Here is a 16,335-nt window from a genome sequence, read left to right as displayed (position 1 = left end):
GAAAAAAAAAAAGAAAGATGAAAATAACCTCAGCGACTTGACAGTCCACGGTGGGCAGAGAAGGAGTCTGCTGAGGGGTATGAGGCTGGGGGGAAGGGGGGGGGGTGTTGATAATACATCAGCGCCTGCATTCACATTCAACAGACTTACGACACAGACCAGAAGTTATGCCACTCCTTTGTGGTCTGGTGACCTTGGTGTGACAGATGAACGCATCGTCCCTCAGGATCTCCTGAAAGGTGACAGCAGACGTCACTTGAGATGTAGCAGAAAGAGAGGAGACCGCAATCCCCCATCAATGACAAGACCCCACTGTTGCCAAATTCCCACTCTGGCCACGATACTTTACTTTGGCTGGGGTGAGGGGGTGGGGTCGGGAGGACCGTAAACTGGAACTGACATAAGGAAATGCGTGTCTGTGTGTGAATGTGGAAATGTGTGCGCTTCTTTGCTTGTGAGATGGAAAAAAAAAAGTAAAGTAGAGCAGATCATTTTTTTTTCTTTTCCCAGAGTTCTTTGGCTTGATGCATTTCTAAGAGGGTGAGGTGTGCATTCTCAGGTGGCTTATGAGGTTGCGCTGCTGGGTGAACTTCCCTCCACATAGCTGGCATTCATACGGCTTCTCCCCAGAGTGGACACGCATATGCTCCGTCAGACGGTACTGGCGCGTGAAGCGCATGCCGCACTCCTCACACGCAAACGGTTTGAGGCCTAGGTGGCTGCGCATGTGGCGCGTCATCGTGCCCCTCTGCGTAAACATTTTGCCACAGATGTTGCAGGGAAAGGGCCTGGTCAGCCAGTGACTCTTCTCGTGTTGTCTCAGAGTTGCTGGGTCTTTATAGCTCTTACTGCAGACGGTGCACTTGAAGGGGCGTGTTTCGGAGCCACCAAAGTTGGAAGTACCCCCAGGAGCTGAGAGGTCCTCCGCCTCCTCTTCATCCTCCTCCTTCACAAATGTCCCTCCCTCCTCTTTGATGTACAGCTCATCCTCAGTGTGCGTCTCCACGTGAGCGTTGAGTTGCTCAGAGCTGGGGAAGCCCTTCCCGCAGGGAATGCATACATAGAGGTTGTCTCCGAATGCAGGCTCAAAACCTTCCTGCCGGTACACATAGTTGGCGCTGTGGTGTCCCCCTCCCGTTCCGCGTCCTCCTCCTCCTCCTCCTCCTCCTCCACTCTCTCCATCACTTTGCCCACTCTCGTCACTGTGGTCCTGGCCATTCTCTCCACCCTCTTCCTCTTCTTTACAGTGAAAGGATTGGTCAGAGGTGAAGCTGCTGCCACTACCCGGTCCGACTCCACCGCTTGAAGAGCGACCCTCTTTGGGTGCCACTATCACCCCGTTGACCAGTGGCCTGTCAAGGTCATCAGACTTCAGCCCTGAGGCATCTCTCTTAGGCCATTCCTTCTTGCGAGAAACCTGCCGGGATTTCTTGTGAGGCGGTGGACCATCGGGCTGGTTCTGAGTCTCATCTTGGACTTTGGGGTTGAGCTCCATGGGCTCTGAGCCACAGGTGTCCAGGCCCTGCAGGGTGGTGGTGGAGTCATCGAGTGAGGCACTGTTGGTTGTGGATACTGAGGCAGATTGTGGGGACTCTTGGGAGTTGCTGTGTGGGCTGAGGGCATCAGTGGCTGTACCCGCAGAAGGAGGGCTCTTCTTAGACAGGTCCAGTCCAAGGTCTGGCTCCCCAGCACTTCCTCCACTGCTGAGGTTACCATTACTGCTGCTGTTTCCCGCATTTCCGTTCTTCCCAGAGCTCCCAACAAACATCTCATCATCTGAGAGCTTGTCCCGAAGGCCTTCATCAGGCTGTGGCTGGTCGGCTTCGGATGGGGTGGGAGGATAGTGGTTGTTAGAGCCAGCAGGGGTGGAGGAGGAAAGGCGCTGATTGTTGAGGCGTAAGCGGCTAATGGGGCCTGGAGTGGATGGTTTGCCTGGCAGGGGTTTCCCGCCACTGCGCTTGAGCTTCTTCCTGCACAGGGCGGCGAGGTCATGGAGCTGGAGGTAGCTGGCTGCGGTTAAGAGGGCACTGAAGTTCTGCTCACTGCTCTGGTCTGACGAGGTCAAGAGCTTCCCAGTATAGATGAAGTCCAGCACCTGCCTGAACACAGAGGGGTTAACCATCTCTGTGTCCAGGTTAATGAGGTTGTCGTGGAGGACCAGGGATTTGAAGTAGATGCTGCTAGCCGCCAGGATGTTCTTGTGGGCGCGGAAGAGCGCATTCTCCACCACAATGATGACATCACACAGGAAGCCCTTGGCTCTCTGCTGGTTGAGTTGCAGCAGCAGTTGTTTGGCATGATTTGGCAGTTCCATTTCCACCTTCCTTCTTTCCTTCTCTCTCTTTCTCTCTCTCTCTCTTCCTACACGAGCACCACCTGAAGCTGAGAGAAACAAAGGAGACAGAAATTAGTTTCAGTATAACATTTCTTAATTTTCCAACCCCAAAATGAGACACTACATAGGTTGCCTGACACCGTTGAGAAAATTGTGTTCTTTAAAATTGCATTGTCTTTAAAAGTTTTAACGGCTAAAACACAAAGCAGAAGAAAAGAAAAAAACAACTCAGATGAGCAGTGGTTTTCAGGGGCCTGTTCAGAATGCTTGAATACTAAATGAGCCTTGGGTTCATTACAAGCTCGGCACATAAATCTTTGGAATCTGAGAGTGCCAGCTCGTGCAAGAGCTCATACAAACATCACCCAAGATGGATGTGCTAGCAACATCTATCTGAGCTTTTAGCCCTCAGAGGGAAATTAAACTGTTAGTACAGCATGTCACATTATCATATAGATGCTGTAAAACGACAACAACTCTTCTCTCCCTCTTGCCTTCCTTTACAAACAAATCACCATACCACATGTATCATGTTCTGAACCGTACACCATGCCACTGTTCTGGCACAAAGGCCAAAGGGGGTGGGTAAGAAGAAAGGGTAAAGTAGCAACGTTTTTAGCTTGCCTCCACTCAGCTCCTCTTCACTATCTCCTTGGTGGGGTGCCCTCTTTAGAAGCTCAGCTCACACTAGCCTCCATTAGGTCATGGTAATGTCAGCCCGGCCCTATTGTCTGGGGGTGGGGGTCGGTGGCACTGCAGGGCCGGGGGGGGAGGGATTAGGTGACACCTGAGCAGGTAAAACTACACAGGAGCAGGGGGAAGGAGGAGGGGGAGAGGGTGGGGCTCAGAGACGGCAACGCCACCACCTGATCCTCCAGGATGGCCCTTATTTATAGAATCAGGACAGATCACAGAAAGTTGAGTCAGTTCATCTGGACACAACGTTTATTGAGAGGGAAACGTTTCATCACATCTAAGTGACCTCTTCAGTCTCAACTGACTGCAGATATCCCATCCTTATAAACAACACAGTGGCATAACGACCGAAAACGATCAGTTTCATATGCAAATTGCCGTGAGCATTAACTAGAGTTTCAATGGCCATGTGTACCATTCACATCAAAGGATTTGGGAATTGTTTCAATCGCAGCATTGTAAAAGGGCAACAGATGTACTTTTAGCCCCCCCCCCCTCAGTTCGGGGTTGGTTGTTCCCTCTTCACATAGATGGCCTCTTTGGCTCCCTGTTCAAACCAGCGTTCTTCCTTATCGAGGATGTGCACATCCTCATCCTTGAAAGAGTGGCCACTGGCCTGTAGATGGGTGTAGACTGCCACTTTGCCATTGAAGCTCTACTTAATGGGGCATCCGGGTGGCGTGGCGGTCCATTTCGTTACCTACCAACACCGGGATCACCAGTTCGAGTCCCCGTATTACCTCCGGCTTGGCCGGGTGTCCCAACAGACACAAATGGCCGTGTCTGCCGGTGGGAAGCTGGATGTGGGTATGTGCCCTGGTCGCTGCACTAGCGCCTCCTCTGGTCGGTTGGGGCACCTGTTCGGGGGGAATAGCGTGATCCTCCCACGTGCTACATCCCCCTGGCGAAACTCCTCACTATCCGGAGAAAAGAAGCGGCTGGCAACTCCACATGTATCGGAGGAGGCACGTGGTAGTCGGCAGCCCTCCCCAGATCGGCAGAGGGGGTGAAGCAGCGATCACAACGGCTCCGAAGAGTGGGGTAATTGGCCAAGTGCAATTGGGGAGAAAAAGCGGGGGGGGGGGGGGGTGAACAACAAATAAACAAACAAACAAAACAAAAAAACTAGTTAATGTTCACGGCAATTTGCATATGAAACCGATCGTTGGTTTTGGTCGTTATGCCACTGTATTGTTTATAAAGGTGGGGATACCTGCAGTCAGTTGAGACTGAAGAGGTTACTTAGACAGCCCGATATCACGAGATTTCATTCTTATATTGACAAAAATTAATCTATTGAATCGTCCACCAGGGGACAATTGTTTAACTTTTTTCATCCTGCACTGGACGAATTTAAGTCAATGGAGATTTCAATGGACTGTTGTATCATTTCAGAACTGACAGGGTAGCTCAATCATGTTGTAACTAGCCAAGATATCGCAGCTTAGTGACCCTAACCCTAACCCCAATAAAAGTCTTTGCACTATCAATACTATATCAAATTAAAATTAGGTGAATGACAGCAAATAACTCTACAAATCAGGATATTTCAAGCAAAACATACAACCGTGTTTGACACGTTACTCACATAGGGTCACTGAACAGCGACATCTTGGCTAGTCCACTGGTGGACGATTCAATAGATTAATGTTTGTCAATATAAGAACGAAATCTCGTGACATCATGTTGCACTTAGATGAGCGATGAAACGTTTCTCTCAATAAACCGTGTGTCCAGATGAACTGACTCAACTTTCTGTGATTTTCTTACCTGCATTATTGAGCATGCATAAGGACGATTAGACACGGCTGAATCTCAGTCAGTCTTGTCACACTGTGAGAATATATCAAGTTCTACCGTGCTCCACTTCTGTGCTCTGACCATATCCACAAACCCTGAGGGGTTCCAACGCCAGCTATCCGGCGTAGATCCACAGCTCAAGTCTAATGTTAGCTTGAGCGGGGTGCCATGACAGAAACAGCAGGGCTCTTTTCTCACTGCTGTTGTACACGCTCTCAAAGCCTTGAGCACGCTGGCAAAAACAGTTGCACACCCTTAATGTCCATGTTCAGAGCAGGGTATACCGCATTACAGGAGATTATACTGTAATGCAGCGAGATGTTTCACTCAAGCCGTAAGTACATGGGAAAATGTACCGTTGCAATCCTGTGCCAACCTAGAAATTTACTGGGGGGGGGGGTCATTTTACATAATGCACAGCAGGAAGGACCAGAGTGGTTTCCCAATCTCCAGAGGTAGAGTGCCAAATCACTAGACTCTCTCACACACACACACACACACACACACACACACACACACACACACACACACACACACACACACACACACACACACACACACACGCACCAGAACTTTGTCTTTCAAAACACCAGTTTCTCAAGAGACTGAAACGTCAATATTGCTAAATGAACAGGCCACAGCTCATGGTAAAACCATACACCACCAGCAATATGCACTGCTACTTGGCAGTATCTCCTGGTTCCCTATCAGCACGTAGCAGTCGCACACAGTTAAGAGAACTTATTTTCACATTGCTGAACATTTTAGTCAGTACAGCCACTTCAGCCAAACAGCTAAGTTCAGATATGAGCTGTGGATAAACGAGGCAGTTGTTGTCGGCACACTGTGAAATGTGCCTGCTTTACCAGGGAATCATGATTCGCCCCCCCACCCATGTTAATGAGAGACCCCCCCCTTCCACACGGCACATCAGCTAGTCTTAGTTTAACCGCTTATTTACAGATAATGCTATGACGGCCTGCAAATTTAATTTGAAGGCTACAAATTGCTGCTGGCAAACACCATATATTTACACGCCCAAGTCTCAACACTGGAGCTGTTGAGAAAATAGCAGTAATGACACAACAGTAGGATAGCCACGGGGGAAAAAAAAACGACAAAAATAGGGGTTGGGGTGTATGTCTGGCTGTTGTAGACAACAAAACGTGGTTAAAAAAATACAGTAAGCTGTGGACCTGATGCAACAGCGAAATGTTAAAGAGCATCAGCTGATGGCTGGCTGATGTAACAATATAAGCATGGTCTGTTCTGCTCAAATAGTCAGGCTGGCTGATATGATCAGCTGGGCTGATCATTAGTCTCAGGTCTGGGCCTGGGCTTGCCTCCTCTGATTTGACACTTCCAACCCACGGTCTTCCCCTCCCCCCCTCTCTCTCCTTACACCGCTTCTCTCTCCCTTTCACTGTTCCTCTCTTCTTCTTCTACCTTTACCAACCTCTAATGGGACATGCAGGCAGAAATCCCAGGGACAGCTCGCCTCATCCCCGTGCCAAACATGATCCATAATGAGCCGTCCCGCCAAGCATAACCCCAGATCAGCAGTTCAACGCAGGATATTCCAAAAAAGAAAAAAAGAAAAAGAAAAAGGAAAAGGTGGCCAACACCAGCAGGCAATAAGGAGAAAAGGGATCTGGTAGAGAAAGAAGGGCTTCTGCAATGATGCCAGCCAGGAAGCCATATATCACTCACGAGTCTCTTTCTCACACACACACACACACACACACACACACACACACACACACACACACACACACACACACACACACACACGCACGCACGCACGCACGCACGCACGCACACACACACACACACACACACACACACACACACACACACACACACACACACACACACACACACACACACACACACCTCTCTGCAGGGCTTTGTGGGGGGATTCAAGAGGCTTTTCCAGCAGACCAGCGTAAAGGGGGCTGGGCTCAAAGCTGAGGAGCGAGCACAGGAGGAGAAAAAAAAAGTGGCCTCCCGCACCCCACCCCCTCCTCTTCTCATCCCTGTTCGCGCTCTCTCCTCCCCCCATCACCCACAAGACTACCCTTTCCTCACGGCCCCTCCTGCGCTTGTGCTGTGCTGTGCCGGCTGGATTCCAGGGAGCTGCTAATGGATTATGGTTGATCTATATGCAGCTAGGGTGGGACATGTAGACCCACCCACCCCCCTACCACTGGTGCTGCCCAGGAAACCAGGCTTAAGACCACAGGGGGACAGATTGGCCCGCACCTTGGCAGCTCCGTGTAACGCTCTTGGCACATCGAGTGGACTTTGTGAATTCCTTGGGTCCATCTGTAGGCCATCATGAAAACACCTTGAGTGTGCGACAGCTTTGGTACGGCTGCGGTTCCCCCCCACAACTACAGATCCGGAGATGGGCGAGCCACACGACTGTCCGGTGTGCCCAGTCCCCGCTGCAGATCAGGTGGAGGCGCAGTCCCCCACAGCTGCATGTGAGCAGGCCGGCGGCTGGTGTGAGCGACGGCTAGCTTGCCAGATTGTCAAGAGAGCCCAAAATGAATTATTGACGCGGGGGAAACAAGACATTCTCGGGCCAAATATGGCACCACATACCAACGAAGGCCCGGCTCTGGGTCTGGACCAGGCACCAGGGGTAGATGTTGCCCTTAAGCACAGGCAAAAGGATCAGCTTACCTTGCCCACAATCTTAACCTTTTCAAACACCAACCGAGGCTTAATGACGTGTGTGCGTGTGCATGTGTGTGTGTGTCTGGGGGAGGGGGGCTCATTTTAAAAGCAGAGAGCCTGACTGCTTCCTCTGGAAAAGTGACTACTTCCTTATGAAGAGATACTCTATGCCTGTATGGAGTTTACACAGACTATACAGGCTTGCCTATATGATCCAGATAAGGCGTATGGTAATTTGGGAATCAAAAAAAAAAAAGGGGGGGATGTCAGGCTTGACACATTGTCGCCCCCGGCACTGATTAAATATCCCTCTCCTGAAATTGTGCGGGCTAAACTGGTGGGCTGGGTAACGCACTTTGATTTCATTTAGCACGTCCCCCCCGTACCGGTATCCTTTTCCCAAGGAGCCCGGGGATTAAACAAATAGACAGTAAATCCATCTTTCTGCGTCAGAATGAAAGTGACTTGCAGGAGCTGTGGGCTCTGGGTAGGGGTCTTCCAAGAAAGAGGGCAGAGAGAGGCGGCTACAACAGCGCAGAGGTGAGGCAAAGTCCGGTGGCGCAATAGCCAGTGAAGAACACACACCCTGCTACCAAGTAAGGTCAAGCGCTGCAGGCCGGTGGGAAACACTAATGAGCTGTGGCTCTGGGTGGCGGTTGTTGCCGAGCCTTTGCTGCGGGGTTATCTTTCATGCCGGTTCTTCCCAACAATATACAGCAATGCCTTTGTCGGCCTACGTAAAGATGGTCTCCATTGTGCGGGGAGGGGGTTTGCAGTGGCGGAGGAGACGTGTCCAGGTAAGGCCCGCTTGAAGCCCATCGAGTGAAAGAGAGCCCATTATGTGCATAATGAAAAGGTCTTGGTGCATGAGCATGCACGTGCGCGCGCGCGCACACACACACACACACGCACACACACACACACACACTCTCTCTGCTGGTGGGCAAAGCGAGTGGGGGAGGGTCCAGGGGTGGGTGGTGCAAAGCCAGTTTGAAATGCAAAAGCCTCACGACCAGCTCAGAGCCATTTTGACCGCAGCCGACGGGGCCGCTGCCTGGGCAAGGCTGATGCATGTTGTACTTTCGGGTGTTGATTCTCCGAGTTTCGGTTCACCTCCTTAGTGAAAAGGAAGCTCGGCCCGTGGCACGGGCACGATATGGGAATAGCTGCACATTTCAACCCTGTATTCAGTAGGTCGGGTTACGTCTGTGCAATACCAAGTGAATAAATCATCACTACGAGATATTGTAATTGAAATGTTAAATATCTGCCAATGTATAAAAATAACTTCTTTTTTTTTTAATTACTGAGCATCTATAACCACTCCTTTGACCAGGAAAACACCCGAGCAGAAACTTGACACACATTTTAGATTGAAAACGTCAACGTCGAAGAAGCAAATTGTCATTATTTACTTGCGAGAGACGACGTTTGCATTTGCCGCTTGGTTTCTGTAAAATGTCTGGCGCCGTTGAAGTCGTTGGGGATGCTTTTCAATATTTATTTAGGGAAGTTGAAAAAAGTCTGATGCAACTTCCTCCGAGAGTGAGACAACATCTGCCTAAGAAGTGCGAACCAACACAAAATAAAAATGTAAAAAAAAAAAAACACAAAATAAAAATATAAACGTAGCGGTAACGCGTAAAAGTCCAAATTCTATCTCTTTTTGTTTAGCAAATTTACCAAATATGTAATGAAGCGTCACAGTCGCCATTCATCATTACCACCGTTGCCTAAGAGCATCTAATGGAATTGTACACACTGATCTAACTCAGCAAACAGCTCCTGCACAGAGGCCGCGGGGAGAAGCCCTGCTGCAGAACCAGCCAGAAACAGCCGGTAAGACAAAACGTAAAGGGTTAATCTATCCAAGTCTTGGCAAAGAGACATTTTACAGAATCGCTGGATATAAATGCCGGTGAACGGGTGCAGTGACCCTGGTTTAGCATGGCTGAGGTTGGGGGGGGGCTGCACTTACATTTACAGTGCCCTCGTCACAATGCAGGTGGGACCGTTCCAATTAAAACCCATTTTCCATAGGGCAGGTCAGCCATGTTGAACACAAACAAGGTCCCGCACGGGGTGCAGCGGGATGAAAAGAGCCCTGTCCATTTCATCACAGGAGGAGGGCTTTGGCCGTGGCGTACCCCAGATGTGCCAGCGCCGGGCAGCGAGGGAAGAAAAGGGTAGATTCCCACACGCACACATGCACAAAAGGAGAGTTCCCCACGTGCGAGCGCACATTTCGGTTGATTATCGAAGCCATGAATCTTAACCCTCTTTTTCTACGAGTAGGCTTTAGTGCCCTATAAAAATTACTCTTATCTAAATAACTGCTGCTACTACAAATAACTAACTAGAATCAAATTAACCACCAACTATTGCTGCCACTACTTCCCCGGCCCTTCTTGTGGTAAAGCATTAACACAAACGAGCAGACTGATTACATGCGGCCGAACCATAGCAACTTTTATGACTCTGCAGCAATACCATGCACTAAGTCACACAGTATGCTCAGAAGAGGTTGGTCATCCGGATCTGATGAAGCACAACTGTGTATTTTGATTTGTTTCTAATGCACACGGCTCAACAAAGCAACAGGAAATGAATGAGCGTGAACTATCGTGCGGATGGATGTCACGCACTGGTACCGTTAGACCTCTAGGCCAATGCAAAGTCTCGGGGAGGTGGCGTGGACGGGGATCTACCCTCTTATACAAACTAAAATGACACTCAATGCAAATATGTGTAAACTTTAGCCTGCACGAATCTACCTCGTACAACTGATATGTTGTCAAACCACTCCTCGTTAGCACATTTATACACAGAGGCCAAGCACCTGGTACACAACAGGATTAGGGAAAAAGGCTAGTGCAGGGCTCAGCAACCTATGGCATGCGTGCCACCATGGGCATGCGAGGCCATTACCATGGGCACATGGAGCAGTTCAATAAAGAATATTTTTTAATATACTTCTTTTGATAAAACATTTTAAACACAAAATATAGCCTAACGATGAACTAAATGAGCAACTCGATTCATTGTTGCTGAAGTGTCGAGGAGCTGAAGCACAAGAATTTTACTACTCTCTTGTACTTGTGTAATGAGACGTAACAAATAAAGGATCTTGAATCTTGAAAATACTGAAATAATGAGCCTCAAAATACACTATTGTTGGGGCACCGCGGTGGCTCACCTGGTAGAGCGCGTACCACATACAGCTGAGTCCTTACCGCAGCGGCCTGGGTTCGAATCCAACCCGGGCCCTTTGCTGCATGTCATCCCCTCTCTCTGCCGACTATTGCTGTCAAATAATGTCGGAAAATGCCAAAAGAATAATAATAATACACCCTTGTTTTGACAGTGACATAACTGACATGGTCTATCATGCGCCCTCGCCCCCCTGATCTGCCCACGAGTGCGGCATTACAGTAGTAGTGACAACGTAGCATAGCTAGCTAGCTTTCTGTTTTGCTTCATGTCAGGAAGCTAAAAAAGAGTAGGTTGTCTAATATTCACATCTTTCAGTCATCTCGGATGAACGAATTCACGAAAGGACCGAACTGTGCGCACTCTGCTGCGAAAATGTTGTGTCAAACTTCAAGTGTAAAACGTCATTTTTGAAACAAGACATGAGAAAAACGTCCAAGGTGAGGCTGATGAAGCCAAATCAATCCAGAGGGCAGCAGCCCAGTACGGGAAGCAAAGCAGCGTGTCTACAACCCGATGTGCCGCCCAGAACCAAGCTACAGAGGGCAGCTATATAGTCGTACAGTGCATTGCTCACCACGGAAAGCCATTCTCCGATGGAGAGAATATAAAGGAGGCTTTCCTCAGCAGCTCACAGGTCTTATTTGATGGGTTACCAAACAAAGACACGATCATCAGCAGGACCAAAGAAATGGTCGTTTCCAGGAGAACTGTAGAGAGGCGCATTACAGACACGGCTGAAAACGTAAGACACCAGCAAACTGTTGCGTTGAAAGGTGCGTCAGTATTCAGCGTAGCTCTTGACCAGAGTGTGGACGTAAACAATGTTCTACGTCTAGCAGCGGCTACCAGATATTGAGACAAACAAGGGTTGCACTAAATCAGTAAGATTGAATTAATTTTGTTTTATGCCCTAGTCATTTTCATACATTTGCACAAATAAGGTGTATGTGTGTGTGTGTGTGTGTGTGTAGAGCGCAGATCTTTTGGCATGCACAATCTAGACGGGGAGATAAGCAGCAGTAGCAGTAAATAAATAAACAAATAAATAAATAGATCGATAGATAAATGCTCATTATGAAAATGAACTGGCACTTGGGTCTGTGATTTTTTTTTTTAAGTAGCATGGGATATCCAAAAGGTTGCCGACCCCTGGGCTAGTAGCAATATACAAACCAAACTGTTGACGTACATTTGAAAGAAAAAAAAAACACAACTTGCCACCTTGCTCACGTGATCACTTATGACAAATATGACAAGTGACCTCTGCCTTGAGAGATTGAATCATTTATGAAAGAAAACACCTTGTTAAGCACAGCACTGACCCACATGACCAGCTGCATACCCTAGTTAAGGACAGAGGGCATGTTGGGTAAAGAGCCTATACAATCTAACTTTTACAGACCCCCCCCTCCTCCTCCTCCCCGACTTAAAACACTGCACACCCTTCTGGCTATCAGCACCACATTCCAAGGACTGTTTCTTCTCCTTTAAGAACAACAACAACCCTGCCCCGAGGTGGTTTAGCCACTGAACAAACCAAACTGCCCTGGAACAAACAGGACAGAAAGGACAGACCCATATGGCTACGACAGGCCAGCACAATCTTTAAGTCCTAGTCCAACATGTCAGCAGAACATATAGCCTAAGTACCCTTCTTAAAGCAAGCGCTGCCCCTACTCTCCACTGTAAGCCATGATCACACTGTGCACAGCGTAGTAAGTGTGTGTGTGTGTGTGTGTGTCGAAACGAGAGAGAAAGGGGGTGGGAGGTGGGGGTGTGTGAAGCAAGACAAACCAGAGGATCATGAGAATCATGAGAGGCATGTGTGCACAGTAACACACACACTCATACATGCCTGACGTTACCCTCAAGGCCTGACTGGGCAGTCCCAGTAATGACTCAACCAGCCACATTGATCAGATGATGGTCATTCCAAAGACCTATCAACTTGTTCATCTCTTACAAATGAACAAGTAGTTGTGCCACACAAGAGAAGATAAGAGGACAACTCCAGATTGCTGGGTTTTTCCAGTCAGCTACCAAGTAAGGTAGAATAGGTTTATACTGGTGCCTCATTAAACTTCATGTTGCTCTCATGTGGTCACACTTTGCTCAAATTACCTTTTCATTGCATTAATGCATTTGAGCATGGTGTTGGGAAAACCGGTTTTAGTCATTCTGCAGATGACAGAGCGAGGCGTAATAATGAACATACTGCTCAACCTACCGACACATTCTAGCTCCCCGGGTTAGTATATCTTCCAAGGTTATTTCAAAAGTTCAAGAGACACATTAATAACTTCTGATAAATATAAATCACATGGGAGGAAAACCTCGGTGCAGCCGGACTCCAAAGATCGCTGCTGACCTCAAAGGTAACAGTTTCGTAGGGATAGATAGCATTCACGCTTTAGACGCCACAGCTGATAATAAATACAAGGTATTAAATGTGAGACGGGGTGTGACCCGATTCCTAAAACAAAACGTGTCCTTGCTCAGCTATGTAACTGAAGTTGCTTTTCCAGACAAGAAGGCTCATATAGCTTTAGGTGGCGGTACATGGTAAAGAGAAGTCATGAAATCCTCAGATCATGTAAAATCTACTCAAGTCATTTTCTCGAAATATGCCATCTGGCAGCTTTTACAAGAATCAAAATGGACACAAAAGATAAAACCTGACTCCATGCCAACAAGGCATCGTTAACATGAAGTTACGCGGAAAAAAATGAGGGGAATCTTGGAGCCACTGTTTTCCATGAACAAAATAAGAAACATGGTGTGGCTAAGGCACCATTAGATTCTCAATGACCTTTCTTTTTCTTTTTCTTTTTTGTCAGATGGTCAGAAGAAAAAGAGGCCAGAAGACAGAAGCTAACCAACTTTAGACACTTTTTAATCCACGGCCCCTCTCTTAGAGGCAAGGACTTCTACCTGCTATTTACACAACAGTGACTTTATAACACCAGAAGTGACCCATTTGTCATTTACATTATGTGCTAATCACACAATGAGTGTATGCCACGAGACGTTACGTTCCACAACCCCACAAACAGCAGGAAACTATCGGCTAAGATATCATCAAGACCACATTTTGTGGCGTTGCACAGCGCCTCATTGAAAACACTTATGAAACCTATTTGCCAACAGAAGAAAAAAACAAAAACACGCCCGACATCACTGACATTCGTGCGACTTACTATCTTTCTCCCCCTGGTACCTCAACGCCACCAGCAGTCACCTGGGGGACACCGGGACACAGCCCGCGCTGCCGCCATGCACGCGACGACGGGCTGCAGCCCACAACATTAGCAACAAAGGGATTAAACCCATGCCCAGGTTGTCATATTTACACATCAAAACACCACTCGCCTTTTTTTTCTGTACCCGTGTTAAGCTGACCCTTATTAAGCCGACTGTGCGGTGTAACATTTCGCAGCCGTCTTCCGGCGGAGCAAACGGAACCCGCTCTGGGTCGCAACACGTTACCGGCCACACTTCAGGCTGCTGCCCGTCGCAAAGATGGTCGATGGTGCGCGCGGCCGTCTTAAGTGTGGCCCGTGTGTGTAAAGCAGTTAGACGCGACGATCCTCGGCGTCCAACAGCCCCCCCCCCCCACCCTATTCACCAAACCACCGCTGTTTGGAGCCTAAACACGTCGACCGAAACGTTATTACACGAGCGGTACCTTCCAGCCAGCTGAGCGTTTTCTTACTCGTTCCCACTTGACAACCCGGGCAGCGTAAAGCCCCCCCTGCGTGTAGAGTCAACGCAGGCTTGTGGGTTTCAGGTTGGAGAAGAGAGATCTCCCATTTTGATAACCGAGCTAGATCTGTTGCTGAAACCCGATAGCGTCTGTCGTATTTGATGAAAGCAGTAATAATAATAATAATAATAAAAACAAGACCCCGTTTGTCTTATATGACCGCCGGGCAGCGATCGATTTTAGTGAACCCCCTTTCTTTAAGGCACTATCGCAACACTTCTCTGCCTGTGAAAACGGGGAGCAGCCTTCTGTCGGTACACCCGGGGGGGGGGGGCATTCCTTGCAAGTAGCCACAACACCAAAACAGCCAAGCGGCTCCTTTCTTTCGCCTTGCGTGCCTTTGCCACCCTACTTTACCCAGGCGTGCTTTGGTAAATAGTCGTCATGCGGGGCATCGTCTCCGAGGAAATAAAACATCGCCAACAGTCGCCGCGATCCTTCACCTGCCATTCCGGGACCGTTCATATCGAGCGACTCAAGCAAATAAATTGGGATTAAGGATCTTGCCAAGCAAACTGGCACAGCCTGAACAGCACCCGGGCGCCACACAAGAGGAGAGGAGCCCCCCCCCTTTTTTTTCTTTTTTTTGTTGGCACGCTATGAAAAACCAGCGGATCGGGCGCAGATCTGTCCCGTCTTTAACCGCGGCCGATACAGCCGCCCCATCCAAACATTATCTTTAGCCCGCTGCGTCGCAAACGCCGCAATAGTGCACAGCAAACGTAATCTCGTGTAAATACCTTATTACATCGGTAGGAGCGTTCTCAGTTTACCATCCTCTTGCTCATCTCACAGCCTTCGGGACGCCATGTTGCAAAGCTTATGACGTTAGGCTTCCTCACCCCTGACCCAAATTTGAATAGAAGCCAGCCCTGAGCGGAGGAGAGGAAACACATCGCACTCCCTGCTCCTCGCTGTTACGCGAGGGTTTGGCCAATTTCTCAGGGCAGAGCCACGCATGTTTGTCTGCTTTACGTAATGGGGACTAAATGTGGAAAGAGGGATATAGTACTAAGTAAATCGGTGCTGTAGCTTATAAGGCCTCGCTGCACGCAGGTCTACAGGCTGCGTTCAGTCCACGCCGTGTTGACATGATGTTATTGTATGATGTTATTCTGATGGCGCCGTTGCCTTCTGGGTGCTTTCGTTGTAATTAACCGTTGACTCTTCGTGATTAAAAAAAAGCAAAGCTCATTTACAACTCGTCGTCGTCGACTTAAGGGGACTTCAGACAAAATGAAGGAAAGCGGACCGTTTTCTTAGTCTGACAAGTACACCCCGTTTACACTTGGTTTTAAAATGCGTTTTTGCGATCGGATCACAAGCGGACAGCGCTAAATTCATGCGTAAACGACCACCAAAGCGTTCTGTGAACCGGTTACTCAAACCACTTGCCGAGGCGGTCCGGGACGCATTTGACCACATGACGTTGTAGCGTAAACGCTAATGCGTCCTGATGCGTCCCTGACAAGAACGTAACAGGAAATACGTCATCAACGCAGGATGTGCTGGTTGTTTTGTAACAGCGCGCCAACTTTCGAAAAAATGGAGCGAGAGGAGAGTGTACGTGGTTGGAGTACAAGTGAAACGAGATGCCCAATCTCCATTCGGGCGGAAGAATCAGTCCTGTCGATCTCAACAGCTGGAATAGTCCGTACACATATTAGTGCTTGAAACATCTTCAAACATTTGCTATTGTTTTCACAGCTAGTCGGCAAATCCGGCGCTTGACCGAGGCCCTTTGACCTTGTAGCGGACGTGACGTAGGCAGCAACAAGCTCTTCTTCGGAGTGACGAAATCTGATCACAAGTGGTCAGCAGAAGGCATTTGGAGAAACATGATAGA

The 16,335-nt window shown here is 48.6% G+C and overlaps 1 protein-coding gene across 1 annotated transcript; it reads right to left on the bottom strand.

The window, feature by feature from the left end:
- Positions 1-446: 446 nt before the first annotated feature.
- Positions 447-15,272, bottom strand: hic2 (hypermethylated in cancer 2). Its single transcript, XM_056293890.1, has 2 exons — positions 15,230-15,272; positions 447-2,382 (listed from the first exon to the last, which is right to left on the bottom strand). The coding sequence occupies exon 2, from the start codon at positions 2,312-2,314 to the stop codon at positions 533-535; it is 1,782 nt and encodes a 593-aa protein (XP_056149865.1). The 5' UTR covers positions 2,315-2,382; positions 15,230-15,272; the 3' UTR covers positions 447-532.
- Positions 15,273-16,335: the final 1,063 nt, after the last annotated feature.

Source organism: Lampris incognitus, chromosome 1 (assembly GCF_029633865.1).
Source record: "Lampris incognitus isolate fLamInc1 chromosome 1, fLamInc1.hap2, whole genome shotgun sequence".
In the NCBI taxonomy this organism is placed as follows: domain Eukaryota; kingdom Metazoa; phylum Chordata; class Actinopteri; order Lampriformes; family Lampridae; genus Lampris; species Lampris incognitus.
The sequence above is the reverse complement of the archived record's forward strand: the minus strand, read 5'-3'. Positions and strand labels throughout refer to the sequence as shown.